The 14,696-nt window shown below is 48.7% G+C and overlaps 1 protein-coding gene across 1 annotated transcript; it reads left to right on the top strand.

Annotated features, from left to right (window-relative positions):
- The first annotated feature begins 1,452 nt into the window (after positions 1-1,452).
- Positions 1,453-6,050, top strand: GPR174 (G protein-coupled receptor 174). Its single transcript, XM_057404783.1, has 2 exons — positions 1,453-1,507; positions 3,783-6,050. The coding sequence occupies exon 2, from the start codon at positions 4,181-4,183 to the stop codon at positions 5,159-5,161; it is 981 nt and encodes a 326-aa protein (XP_057260766.1). The 5' UTR covers positions 1,453-1,507; positions 3,783-4,180; the 3' UTR covers positions 5,162-6,050.
- The last annotated feature ends 8,646 nt before the right edge of the window (positions 6,051-14,696 follow it).

The following is a 14,696-nucleotide window of genomic DNA, read 5'->3' as shown; positions in this document are numbered from 1 at the left end:
GGAAACCCCACAGCTTTGATACTCATTGCCACACACATCTACCAGGGGGGCCAGGGTGGGCCAGTAAGGGAGAAGAGGGGTGGGGGATTAGGCTAATAGACAACACTACTGCTGCGGGTTTACTTTCCATTTTTAACCAGGATAAATATTAACAAATGAGGACAAGAGATTTTGCAAGGGATTAAAGGCCAAAAGCACCGTGTTTCATGTGGATTAAACCAGAGTTTGTTTTTTCCTGCATACTCTTGGAATTTACCCAGCCAAAATCCCCCTGGTGTCCCCTGCTGCCTGCCTGCCTCACCACCCACCCGTGGCCCTACTGGCCCTTCCCAAGAATGAGGGAAAGTCTCCCTGGAGCAGGGTCCAGCAGCTCTGCCACTCCTCCCAGAACAGACACTGGTGGAAAGGCAGGAAGCACGAGCAAGGCAGAGGGTTGGCATGCTGCAGGGCACTCGGTTACCTTCATAATGAGCAAATGAGAAAGAACAAATACAAAGAAACCTTTTTATCCCACTGTGCCAATGCCCCACAGCCCTAACCTGTAAAAGCTTGGCCATGTCGCTGCTTTTTTCCCCCCTGGAGCAAGCATTCACCACCTTTAGTGACTCATGTTTCAGGAAACCACAGAAATCGGATAGGATGAACAGGCGTTTGCACTGGTACTCTGCAACTAAGTCAAAGTGAAAAAGCTGCTCTCATCTGTAGCACTTCGACACAACATTAGCAAATATATTTTGGCAACTCAGAACGTGTCTGGTGTGGGATGCAGAGCAGACACGGGGCAAGGAGAGGGATGCTCTGGAGGCTGGTGGTACCCGGGCTGGGAGATGCTGCTGATAGGATGCCAAGGTGCCCAGGCTAGGATAAGGCAGGCAGAGGACACCAGGGCTCCTGCTGTCAGGACAAGCACAGCAAAGCACAGGAGTCTCTGAGGATGCCTAACAAAAGTACCGTGGCCTCTGTGGACAGATGCTACCAAAAAGGAAATAAAAGAGATATCTCCACAGTTAGCACAGCAAGAAGCAATATTGCTCTTCTGGAAGAAGATATAAAACCTGGACATCTATCAGAAAACTGATTCAAGGAGGAAAAACCTTTATCCTCCCTTGACATTTTTAAAAAGAACTAAAGCACAATCCTGCACAATGGTCAGTTTATGTGTCTATTATTTCTATTTTTAGCCAATACCTTATTAATTCTTACTGCTAGCAGTTATCTCTGCTGAAATAGGACAGCAGCACTTCAGGTGACCTAGAAAACAGGAGAAGCCTGGCACAGGACAGTGCTGTCCTGCTCTGGTCCCTGGCAACCTCTCCTGTCCCCACATCCACAGGGAGGGACAGAGCCACCACTACACTGCCTCTGCTTGCATAGCTTCAGCAGGGAACCACGTTTCTATTTGAAGTTACCCCGTGCACGTTCTGCTTTTATTTTAGGCTGTGGAGAACACAAAGGAAACCAGAAGAGAGGCTCCAGCCAGCAGCACCCCCAAGGCATCCCCCAAAGGGTAAGCCTGCAGATGACACTGACCATGATGACAGATGCCTGGTGTCAGGCACAGCACCAGGCTTTATGTGTTTTTACAGCACAGATACCAGCCCCACACCAAGCACTGGGGGCCTGCACACCTACTGCTCACCTGCATCACTCCTTGCAAGAACGGTGCTTGGTGGCAGAATCCATCCAGGCTGCTCTTTTACCCTGGTCTTGGGAGGGAGCAGGAGGTGCTGGGCAGCATCCTGGGTTCTTTAAGGAGGGGAGCAACAAGGCACAATGCTGCAGCAGGGGCAGCACCTACAAACACTGCCCATCCATGGGCTGTTTTCCTCCAAGCTGGCTTTTTAGAGCTGCTGTGGCTTTGCTTCCTGGGGTAAACCCCAATGGATTTGCTAAGGAGGGTTGACTTGGGGCAGTTACAACCAGCCTCAGGTGTGGAGCCTGATCTCTTGTGGAGGCTCTGATGGGGGCACGGGGCCAGAGTCCCACTGCACTTCAGGCCCACAGGTGCCGTGGCTGCTCTCGCAGCTCTGGCACTTGTTTGCATGGAGAGCAAGGACACATGGCTGTCATTCAGCACGGGCAAAATACTTTACACCGCATGTGCCCGGCTTTAACACGCATTAACCGCCAGCCTCCGTGCCGGGTACAAAGCTTACCTGGTGTTTCTGACTCGTTAAGTACAAACAAGGAGTCTTACCCCAGTGCCCTGATGCGGCTGGCTGGGGGTCTCCTTGGCAAAACAGGGGAGGGGGAACCATTCAGGGGAAGAAGGAAGCCATGCCTGGGCAGAGTCTTGCACCTAACGCAGCAGCCAGCCCCCTGTGCCAAGGGGAAGTGAGCGCAGAGCATGTGAAACAAGATTTCCTCTTTCTGGGGCTTTTTTTAGCATCCTGCTGGTTTTTACATAGCGCGTTTGGCTGAACTTTGCCTCGCTGCTGCTCGGGATTTCCAAAGTGCAGTTTCTCTCATTGCTGTGTTTGTATCCCCCTTCCGAGGGTGGCCGCTCTCACAGGGCCATTTCTGGGTGCCCTGGGTGAGCACCCTCGCTGCTAGCCAGCTTTAGCTGGGCTTTCTGGGAACCCTCATAATGTGCGTTCACAGCCCCAGGGAGAGGCAGAGGGTGCTGCAAGCACATCCCTGCCTTGGGGCTGGGCTGGAGAGAGCAGGGGATGGTGTTGCAGGAACATTGCTGTGCAGTGGGGAGAGGGAAACGCAGCCCTGGTGAGGGGCAGCAGGAGGATCGCTAGCGTGCACGTGTGTGTGCACTGGGCTGTGAGCAGACAGATGGGCTGGGACTGCGCTTTGTCCTTCCCTTTGCATGTCTCATGGCCCAGCCATGGAGCTAGGGTGAACTTACCCCCACGAGGGATGCGGCCAGAGGAGAAGCAGCATGATTCAGCCTCCCTGACTGGGAGCCCCTGGGAACGAGATGAGAGGAAAGACATCTTGTTTAAAGAAAAAAATAACTGAGTTTGAAAAATCACTGGAAGGAAGAGCTGGGTGCAGCGGGCTTGGGGCTTTATCTTGTGAGCACCCCTGTAGATGCTCCCCAGGCAGATGCAACCTTGCCCAAGCAGTGTTCACAGGAGCACTGCCAGCATCTGCAGGCACGGGACACCTCAATGGACAGTGAGTGATGGCACTGCGAAGTCCCCGAGCTCCTCTCTGCTGGCGCTTCAGAGCAAACATCAGGCAAGAAGCTGAGACATTCTGGGTGAAAATCAGCTCAAGGTAAAGCCGTGCAGCTCCTTGTGAGCCACCCTCCCTCTGCCCAGCAGCTACCCCCTTCTTAGTGGCTGGGGCTGGCACCTGGGAAGCCAAGAGGAAAAGAGAAGCTCTCCAGGGCTGAGAAGATGCTCTGGGTCAGTCACTGCTGCCCTGGTGCCACCGCCTGGGCACAGTCCAGGGACCTCTTGAAGGCAAAGGGGGATTTGAGTGGAAAAGCTGGAGCTGGGAAAGACACAGCTGCAGAAACCCAGCAGCAAGTTAAATATGCCCTGTGATCGGGGGCGACTTCTGCTCGCTGGTACAGCCCAGGAGGCCGGTTTGTAGCAGCAATTAAACATGTTTTCTATTTATTGTGCAGTGGTTTTGCACCTACCTTCACTGGGCGAGGCAAGGTGCTTGTTAGGTGGGAGAAGAGCTGACCACCACAGATGGCCACAGCAATAGGCTGCTGTTAGAGAGGTGTTCTTACTGCTTTTGCAAGCTTTTCCATACCTTTTACTTTGTCAGACCTGTGTCTCCCCACAGTGTTATAAACACATCTTTCTGCCTTTCAGCTGCAGGGCCGCTCCGGTTGTCAAACTCCTCTGTTGAAAGCCGTGCCTGAAATGCCACCCAAAAGGTGACAGAGGTGCAGTCCCTGTGGCGAACTGACAACTGCTTTGGCACACGATGCATTTCTCAGTGTGGATCCCTCTCTGTCAACCCTGCAAGCAGCTAGAGTGAGGTCTGGTCATTTCTGACAAAGAGCATGAGCAAAGCACACGAGCAGGACTTCGATTAACACCCTATAGCCAAGCTTCTCCCCGCAGTGGACATGATGATCTGGTAACTAAAGCCTCACACACAGATGCCAGGGCTGAACCTGTTCATTTAAGCACCAACAACCCAAGAACAGCCTGGCTGCAGGAACATGCTACCATGCTGGGGCTGAGCACGGATCTGGAGCACAACCATGACAAACAGTTCGACCTGCACTGAAACAGACCTCAAGCCCTACTATGCGGTTACATACACTTTCATCCTGATCCCCGGACTAATAGGAAACACATTAGCTTTGTGGGTCTTTTATGGGTACATGAAAGAGACTAAAAGGGCTGTAATATTTATGATCAATTTAGCCATTGCTGATTTATCACAGGTTTTGTCCTTGCCCCTGAGGATTTTCTATTACTTGACTGGGACATGGGAATTTGGAGGAGGTCTCTGCATGTTTTGCTTCTACCTGAAGTACGTCAATATGTACGCAAGCATCTACTTCTTGGTTTGCATCAGTGTAAGACGATATTTGTTTCTTATGCACCCATTCAAATTCAGCGACTGCAAGCGCATCTGTGATGTGTATATCAGCATCATTGGGTGGGTTGTGGTCTGTGTTGGCTGTTTGCCTTTCCCACTTCTCAGACTCCAACAGGATGCTAAAAACACATGTTTTGCGGATCTCCCCGTAAAGGAAGTTGACCTTCCCCTCTCCATCGTAATGGTGACGATGGGGGAATTGGTGGGGTTCGTCACACCCCTACTCATCATCCTGTACTGCTCTTGGAAGACTGTCTTGTCACTAAAAGAAAAACATTCTGCTTCACATGACCTCGGAGAGAAGAAAAAGGCTTTCAAGATGATTCTTACCTGCGCGCTGGTATTTCTGATTTGCTTTGCACCTTATCATATCAGCTTTCCGCTCGATTTCTTTGTCAAAACCAAAAGGATTGAAAACGGATGCGTCCAGAAGGTGATCTCAGTGTTTCACGTTGTGGCTTTGTGCCTTGCCAGCTTGAACTCCTGCGTGGACCCAGTCATCTACTACTTTACTACAGATGAGTTCAGGAGACGCCTTTCCAGGCAGGATTTACAAGACAGCATTCAGCTCCACAGCCTCAGTTACGCAAGGAAGCACTCCAGGGATGTGCTCAGGAAGGTCACCATGGACTGCTAGTGCTGGTCTTCCACAGATGGTTGCCAGGGCTTCAAATGTTCACTGTATTTTGGGGTTTGGCCCAATTTATTTTTTCCCACCACTTCCATTTCCAGCTTGAAAGCCATATGGTTTGAAGCCATATTGCTGCCTTGAATAAGCTTTAACCAACAGGGCTCTGCTTCAAGGGTAGATGTCCATCAGGCCCTTCAGGTCCTCTTTTCACCAAAGAGAGAGCAAATTATTTCTCTCACTGATAACTAACCCTGCACCATCACACCTTCATTAAGGGCAGCATCATTAAAGCACAGTCAGAGGAAGCAAGCCTTCAAGTTTACTGTAATGGAAACTCACTCTAAGCAGTCAAACGTGCCACCCAACAGGCTATGAGAGATTTTTATGAAAGGCTCAGACGTGGATGTATTTTTAGTAACAATTTCTTTAAAATCAAATAACAGAAGGTTTGGGCTGGGCTGGCGTTTCATTTGCACCTTCTTTTGTCAGACTGATTTTTCTGTGAACATCTGAAACGTTACATTTTGAAATGCGAAAATACTGTGATGGTATTAGGCTTTATTTAAATGCAAATGTTGTTTTATAATTTATGAAAAAAATATATATATATTTTGTAGAAAAAATGTGAATCCCAGAGAGCGTTGGAACACAAGCACTTATTTTCTTTAAAAAAAAACCCTTTTATATAATAAAACCAAACTGCACCTCCTCATCTCCACAGGAGTCTGAGCCGGTGTGTCTGTACCTGAGTATGTTGCTGGGTCAGGACGGATAATTCATGGAAACCATGAAGCACATTGTCATTCATTCACAGCAATGAAAAAGTGTTTTTTTTTTTTTAATTTCCTTTTGTATATGATTAAAAAATCCTTAAAAAAAATAATTAAAAGTAATTCTTGGCCAACTCTCCTGTCTGTAACTGCCTGCATCCCCAGTACACACTAACACAGACCAACACGTGGCAGCATGTGGACACTGACCCCTCTCAATCACCTGTAGAACATTTCAGGTGCCTTTTCAGAATGATTTCAACCTCCTTCTTGCGCTGGGGAGAAAAGCAAAACACTGGCTCACAAAGGGACAACACACATCCCTGAACAGTGCAGCAGCTCATCTGCCCCCCAGACACGGTGAATTCCTATCGCTGAAGGCCAGCTCCAGCGCAAGCCCATCACCGTCCTTTCAGGGCTCTGTCCCTGTGGGAGGAGAGCAGGATGGCCCTGTACAACCCCACAGAGCTACTTTTAGCTTCTGAGGGGAAAAGATGCTACACAAAGCGGTGTCAGAAGTTCAGAAATTGTTCAGTAAGAAAAACCTCAATAAGCTTCAGTTTTCCCACCTAGAAAATGCTGTGGGTGCACATGAGCCGTTTCGTCTGCTGCCATAGCAATGTGGTTTATTCATGCTAGTCTTAACGGTCTCTTTCTACAGGAAGCTTGGTGTAATGCAGCTGCTCACATGAGCCACGTTTGGGAGAGACCTGCCTGTCCTCTCCTGCAACAGCACCTCTGCCCCACATGGGGTTAGCTTGAGCCATGCTCTCCATCACAAAGGTCTCACAAGCCTTGGCTGATGATGCCACAGACATCAAGACATTACTTAGATTAAGGGCAGGTGTATTTTCATGCCCTGTCAATGGCTCAGGATCCATGATATCAGCCCATGCTTGAGCCCTGGAGCACCACACACCAGCAGAGAGATGCTCTGCTGCATTTCTGCCACCCAAGGAAGCCTCAAGTGGGGATGACACATGGCACACCGGGTTTGGAGAAGACAAGTGATACCCGGCCACGGAAGCATTAGGGAGCACTTACTGTTTGAGCACTTTGCTGCCCAGCTTCGAGCTCTGTGCTAGGCAAGATGTGATTCTTCACCTGGACTTTGCTCAGCTCTGGCTGCAGGTCTCCCTTAGCCTGTTCAAAGACAAAAGAAGCTGATACTCCCACGGAAAATTTTTCTAAGGAAAGCTGGTGAGTAGTAAATCTGGACTGGGGATCTGAATGAGAATAACCGAGAGTAAAAAACAACCCCAAAACATCCCCTTATTCTGCATGAAACATTTCCTCTGGTTGCTCAAGCACTGCACTGAGGTCTCTGCCAACAGCCTCACCAGGCACACTTGGTGCTGAAGCAACAAGTGGCTTTTTGACCCAGAGTTAGGTTTAGTTTAATGCTAAGAGAAGGCACCGTGGCAAGAACACAGGCCCAGGGAATGTCTCGGGGAACGCTTGAAGCCCTGAAGCCGCTCATAAGCACCATCAGGTGTTTTAGGGAAGTCTTATTTACACCTGAAACAAGGCGAATGAGGATGACAGAGCACTGGGTGGGAGCAGAGCTGGTGGGTTTCTGAACGCAGCACAGCACAGCCCCGTTTCCATCGACTCCCACACGGCCCCGCGCCTCTGAACCCACGGGCTGCGGAAAGAGCAGCGCTGGCTGCGGCGGTTTCATCACCTCTATGCGGCTGCCTTTGTGTCGCTGTCGCTGCGACAAGAGAGGATGGGTCTTTTTTGTTCTTCTTTTTTACGTTGAGACTTGGAACCGCACTGCAAGGGAAGGCTGCTGCGGAAATGGGGCTGTGAACGCCTGCCCTTCTTCCTGCTCTCCTCTTGGTGCCTTTGAGCCAGAGCACAGAGCACCAGGGAGGCTCGCTGGCTGCTGATGGTGGGCTTGGGGACAGTGTTGAATCACCAGGCTGTAGGTGACAGTCCTGCCCAGGCACAGCCATCCTCCACCGCTGGTTGTGAGGCTTCCTGCAGCTGCACTGAAAGCACCGTGCCCAGAGCCATGAAAAGCTCTTTTCCAACCCATTTGCCCAGCATACACCTGAACCCACTGATCCCTTAAGCCCAGTGGCAATGAATTCCCTACTTAAGCTGTATGTGCATTGCTCAGAGCAGCCACCTGACAATCTTTCTGTGCCCCTTCCTCTTGCACCACGAGGAACTGGTTCCCTTTTCACCCCCTCTGCCCAACTTGTGCCTCAGCAGAGGCAACTTCTTGTCTGTGCTCAGGACCCCCAGCTACCTCCTGCCTGACGGCTGCCACCTGTGGTTAGGAGCAAGGAGGCTGATGGCCAGAGCCTCAGTCCTCTAACATTTCCAATATCCTCTTCATCTTCTCTGCCATCACCAGCCATCACCCATGAGCTACCCATGTAACTCAAAAGATCCGGGGCCCCCAACATAAGAACGTGGAGCGAATCCAGAGGAGGCCACGAAGATGCTCAGAGGACTGGGGCACCTCTGCTCTGGAGACAAGCTGAGAGAGCTGGGGTTGTTCAGGCTGGAGAAGCCTTTGGGGAGACCTTAGAGCAGTTTCAGTGCCTAAAGGGACCAACAAGAAAGCTGGACAGGGATTTTTACAAGGGTATGTAGGGACAGGACACAGGGGAATGGCTTTAAACTGACAGAGGGGAGATTTCTATTAGATATTAGGAAGAAATTCTGCCCTGTGGGGATGGTGATGCCCAGAGAAGCTGTGGCTGCCCCATCCCTGGCAGTGTTCAAGGCCAGGTTGGACACAGGGGCTTGGAGCAAGCTGCTCCAGTGGAAGGTGTCCCTGCCCGTGGCAGGGGTTGGAACAAAATGAGCTTTAAGGTCCCTTCCAACCCAAACCAGGCTGGGATTCCATGATTCTACGATCTCCTTTCTGTGTGAAAAGGCTCCTCTGACCCAAGCAGAATTTTGCTTTCCCCTTATGTGTCTTTTCTCTCAGCAGCTCTATCTTTTATTTGCTGTTGTCATCTGGTTGCTCAGTGTCCTCCAAAGAGTCCCCGTTTCTCGGTAGCTGGTGGTGTATTTTCCTGCTCCATTTAAGGCTGCACCAGCAGCAGGCTTTGACACTTTGCACTTCACTGTTCACTTCCTTTTTCACTTTGCTGTTAGAGGCCAAAACAATAGCATCATCCCCAGCGTCGTGAAAACGGCTCATTGGCCATAAAGACACACAGAGCATCAAACACAGCACTGCTGGACACCACTCCTCAGACCACAGTAACTACAAAACCCACAGCGAGCAACGCAGATACAAGTCAACCCCGTCCAGAACAAAAGCAAAAGAAAGAAGCTAAACTCCTCACAGGGATGGTTTGATAAATACCCCGATGAAAAGAAAGCAGACACGCTGGACCTGTACAGCCAGCACCTGGTTCTCACTGCCAGTTAAGTCAGCACAGAGGAGCTCCAGCACTTGGGCTGTACTTGCCACTGTAACGTGTGTGTTGGGCCCAGCAGCTACCCTCAGATCAACCTGTTTCTCCCACCCTTCCCTCAAACGCAGTGATTTGCTCTACAGAACTTAACAGCAGGGATTACACAGCTGAAATAGATAAATGGAGGAAGACTTTCTGAATTTCTCAAAATTCAAAGAAAAATATGCCGCAAAGTAGAGTACTTGGGAGACTTGGTGTGAAAACTTGACATTTCAGTTGAAATGAGCAGTCAGGGGTGCAGGGATCTTTGTTTTTATCATCATCCACCTAAGGAGAAAGAACAGAAGATCACGGCCCAGCCCTGGGCACAGGGGACAGACACAAGCATGACTTTTGGTGGTTAATGTCATGTCCTCAAAGGGGAAGACCTGGCTGCTTGTTCCTGCTTCCAGCTCTATTTCTGTACATCACGTCAAAGCAATACGGGATATACTCCACAAACATCACGAGCTGCTGGCTGGGCTCAGATGTGGGTTTTTGGTGGCACCTAGCATGCCATTTGAAGGGGTCCTGTCCTTGTGTGGGTGATGACTGAACAGCAGCTGCCTCTAAGAAGGCAAGTCTGGCAACATGTCCACTTGCCCCTAGAGCCCATTTCAGCATGAGTTAGACCTCAAAAAATAACTCTCATCCCAGTCGGACCCAGTGCTCCATCTGGACACACACAGAAGTACCCTCATACACTTAAAGGGAGGGGAAAAGAGAAGCTTTTGGGGGGTTTGGTACATCCATGGTCAGCAAGTGGTTGACCTACAGTCATTGAGATTATAATATTTGATACCAGTCTGCTTCAGTTCCCTTCAACCCCTTCTTTTTTTTCCTCCTAAGCATAAACTTCATAAAAGAAAAGCCAGAACACCCAACAGGGATAAGATGAACACAAAGGACATAACCAATTGTCATAACTTACTGTGAGAATTAACAAACCTCCTGCCTACCCATTTTCCCCAGTGGGCTCAACAATGATGCAAGAAGGGACCATCTTGGTAGGGCTCCAGCTTAGTGAAGGGCATGGCTTTTGCAACCACAATGTGCAGCCACTAGTGCTCTGCTCCAAGCACCCCACAGCCAGTGTCACTTCCCTGCCTGCCATCCCAGGGATCCCAAGGGAAAAACTCCATTTTAAAGCTTTTAATCCACCCAAACTCTTGGCTTGGCTGCCTGGTTTCTCCAATCTGCCATCAGCCTGCGCATCCGTCCTGGGATGCGGTGCCGTTATCTCACACAAACTCCACTACTGCATGACACAGTCGATATTTAAGAAATGGTAACTCCCTGTGGTCAGACTGAGGTCTGCACAACTAGAGTGGAAGCTCCCAGGAGACCTATGCAAAACAGAAGCTAAAACTCACATGGCTATGAGTTCCTAGCTTAATGAGAGGTTTCTTATGAAAGTGAATTAACACTAACCATGCAGGTTCTCCACAGCTCCGTGTGGGCCCTCAGGGGCTGGCAGTCAGCATTTGCAAGGGTGAATTTGCCTCCCTTTGCATCAAAGTAGCCCTTGGAAGAAATACCAGATGGGGGACCACAACGCTGTCTTCTCAAAGGCAAAAGGATGAATGCAACAGCAATGCTGCAAGGCTGAGATCTTATGGCTTCGAAGAACATGTCCATGCTTCTCAGCACATGAGACAACCAGCATGACCTCTTCTATATGGAACAGCGTACAAAAGCAATGGGGCAAACCAGGCCTCCTCTGACCATCTCCCTATGAAGCAATGATACTTTCCTGCAGGCTATCAGGGTTCAGCCCCAGAGCATCAACTCACCAGGCCATTAGTGTTCTGTGGTAGATCCCAGCTCTGCAGCAAGGGCCCATCCTTCCTTTGGTAAGTCTTTTGGTAAGCAGGCTTTGCTTGGTTAATGACAAGACAGAAGAGGAAGAAAAATCAAGTGATGCTGGAAAAGCAAGAAGAGTTTTGCAGTGGGAAACCATTGGCTCCATTAAGAAACAACAAATACAGTGAGTCTGCAAAAAAGATAAACGCACATATCAGTGTATCTGCAAACAGGACATTTATAGAAGAAATACAGAATTTGAGATCTGGACCTCACTTTTTTTTCTCCTGGACTCAAGGCACTCAGCCAGAAACTTTTGTTTTCCTTCCAGTTAATATGAGTTGTTTCCTATTGAAAATCAAAGGTGAAATCTGCAGTGAAAATAAGGCCTCAGAAGTACCCCAGCCATCAGCACTTCTAGGTGCAAGCTCTCCTCCACCCATGTGCACTTCTACTCCCTAGCCCTCTGCGCCCAAGGAAACCTTTACCATAGAAAACACTTTCATGCAGTTAGTAACAGGAGCCTGCGTCTTTGGAGCATCATTCCCGCTCCTCAGCCTCCCTGCTACGTATCCCCTTCAGTGGTGCACTGTGAACTGCTGGGAGCTTTGGTAAGAGCAGAACAAACTTGGACATCAAGGGAAGCAGCTTACGCTGCCGCACAGATGGATCAGATAAGCAGAAATGCTTTCATTTCGTTGCAGACTGCAAGCTTACGTGAAAAGCCGGCAGTTACAGCTCAGCTCTCCACCACCAAAGCACTGCTGTTCACTTGGGTTAGGGTCAGATTCTCCCTGCCTTCTCTTGATGTAAGGAAGCAAAGCTGTAACTGCTTCCAACTTCTCACTTGAGTGGCAAGGCACACTAGTGAGGCTAGGGGAGCCTGGATGGTGGCTACTGCATTCCTCTTATTTTTCAAAGCATTCACTAGTGAAAGGGTCTGAGAAGACGAAATGACAAAGAAGCTATAACCACCGAGCACAGAGAAACCAAAGGACCAAGTTACTTACTGTCATGCGAGAGTGCAGTTACCACTGACACCACCATGCCACAGAACCAAAAATACCTACATAGCCCTTCCTCCCAAGGGACCTTTGACAAAGTAGAAAACATAGGTTTATCCATCTGTGGATCTACTCCTGATAAATTCCACAGGCTGTCGCTCTCACTCCAGAATAAAACTACCTGGTTCCATTCCAACAAGGGATTAGGTCTGTAGGAAGGAAGCTCCTTGTTCCAGAATCACATGTCAACACCCAAGCTTAAACCGGAACAGCTTCAAACATCAACCAGCCCTAAAATGGAACAGCTCGCACAAACCTGAATGCTTCTGTAACAGACACACATTTACAGTCACAGTGAGAATGACTTAAGACAGTAAATTCACTTTCACACTTGTTAATGTGGAACTCAGTGGTGCTACAGTACAAAAAGAGAGAAAATACGCTCAAGTAAAGAGAAGAGTTGAACTATAACAAATAATTTCCTCTGGAGGTGGAGAGTCTAATTATTCCCATGGAAGCAAATACACCCAGTCAAACTGCCTAGGTAATATCACAAATATATACACATAATTAAGAAATCATTGTAATTAAATAATGTGACTGTAATTACACATTATTATTTTGGTTGCAGTCTCGAATCAATCAGTGCCAGCATTCGGGCCCTGTGCTGCAGCAGGCAGCCAAACCATCCCCCACACAGCTCAGAATTAGGACAGTCAAAGCAGCTTTAATCCTTCCAAGCCTGACCTCAAGCTCAGCCTTCCCAGAGTGGTAGCTGCTCAGCCACACAGCTAGCCGCTGTGCCACTACAGAGGCTTTGAGGGCTGCACTGCATTTATCTGGCCCTGCAAGAGTTCTCTTCTGTTACAGACTGTGAGGCTAGTTCAGGGCATGTTAGGAGAATGCGAGATGAAACACAACAGATGGGGAAGCAGTAGGGTGGAAGAGGCTGTCTTTAGTCAAAGATCATAATGGTTTGTTCCTTCCTAGCTTTCCTGAGTACTTCAAGGAAGACCAGAAACAAAAGCATCAACCGACAAAATCCGAGGCTGGCAGCTGCTCGATCATGAATGAAGGGCCCGTCCAATGCAGCCCCCCCCTGCTGCAAGCAGAGCTGAAGCAGCTGGGGAAGAACAAATCCCAGACATAGGGAGATTATTGGAAAATGCTAAACCAGAATTCCCCTGGGAAATTCAGAGCTGATTTCGGCTGATATTCCTGCCATCCTTCACTATAAAGTCTGCTGAGCACACCTGTGGTTTTGGTAGCTGTCCCTGCCATGCCAAGAACTAGTAAGTCTGCAGAAGTCAGCCCAGTCTTGTGGAAGTCCTAGCAGGCTCTTTGTCCTCCAGGCATCTGCACGTACACTGCAACTCTTCCTGTGAGTGCAAGGTGAGGTTTTCACTACCACACTAAGCATGGCTGTGCTGCAAGTCCATAGCGTAGGGTTGTGAAAATGTCTCTTTTAGGCAACCAATTTACCAAGTCTGAGAAGCTCCATTTCACACCAGTTTGAGACCTGGGTACATCTTTCAGATGTCTCCATGCTGTACCCATTTTTCCTTCCCTGGATCTGCTTCTCAATGTATTTCTATATCCAAGTAAGAGTTTAATTTCTATGATTTTATACAAAGTCAGGCTAGAGGAAACTCTGAGGTAGACTATCACCTACTTTAATGGAAGTAGTCTGTCTAACACATCACCAGTTGCCCACATCTTACCAGTTACCCCCAGACAGAACGCCATCAGGCTTTTGCAAAGGTCAACAACATCTCCTCCAAGGCACGAATACAAGTCTCTTCTTAACTGTGATTTTTCCTCCAGCATGACTTTGATTAGAGTACTTAAACTTGAAAAACCATCACATGCAATGCTGGAAAAGGGATCATCCAAAGCACTGGACTGCAAACTTCACATTCATGAACATATTTAACACTTACCTCCAAGTATACTGTGTCAGAAAAATAACCTTCAAGCTAGCATAAAGATCACTTGTCAGTAAGTGCACCGTGGTTGTTTTGTCAGTCAAAGCACATGTAAACAGAAGCTACTCCAGTAAATCAGTTTGCATTTGCACCTTGGTTACATTATCCTTTCAGTTCCCACAGCCATGTCTGAAGGCCAGTCTTACCTGGATATTTAATGGGGTTTTCGCACAGGTTACAGTTGTATTATAAAAATGCTCTTTACTATAGATAAAGACAAAGCAAAGACACTAAGCACAACCTAGAGGAAGCCTTCAAACCATTTTTAGGTTTAATCTTGGCAGAATACGCAAAACCCTGTACATTAGAATAAATACACAAGTTTTTGCCAGTTCCACACACTTACAGCCAAGCTCTTGCTGCCTGTGCCACCTGCTGGTGCAAGAGACTCCTCCGACTTGCACTCTGCTTCCTACAAGACCGGCTCATTGCAGGAGCTGCTCAAACTGAGACAGCATTAGAAGATCCTGGGAATATCAGCTGTTTTCATAGAAGCAACCTTAAAACTGCAGTCCTTTGATCCCTGAATGGCCACACCAGCCAAAACTGGCAAGGGG

The sequence above is a fragment of the Pezoporus wallicus genome, unplaced genomic scaffold (assembly GCF_028554395.1).
Source record: "Pezoporus wallicus isolate ANWC-B61680 ecotype Strahan unplaced genomic scaffold, APGP_CSIRO_Pwel_v1 contig_5104, whole genome shotgun sequence".
In the NCBI taxonomy this organism is placed as follows: Eukaryota; Metazoa; Chordata; class Aves; order Psittaciformes; family Psittacidae; genus Pezoporus; species Pezoporus wallicus.
This window is presented reverse-complemented; position numbering and strand designations above follow the sequence as displayed.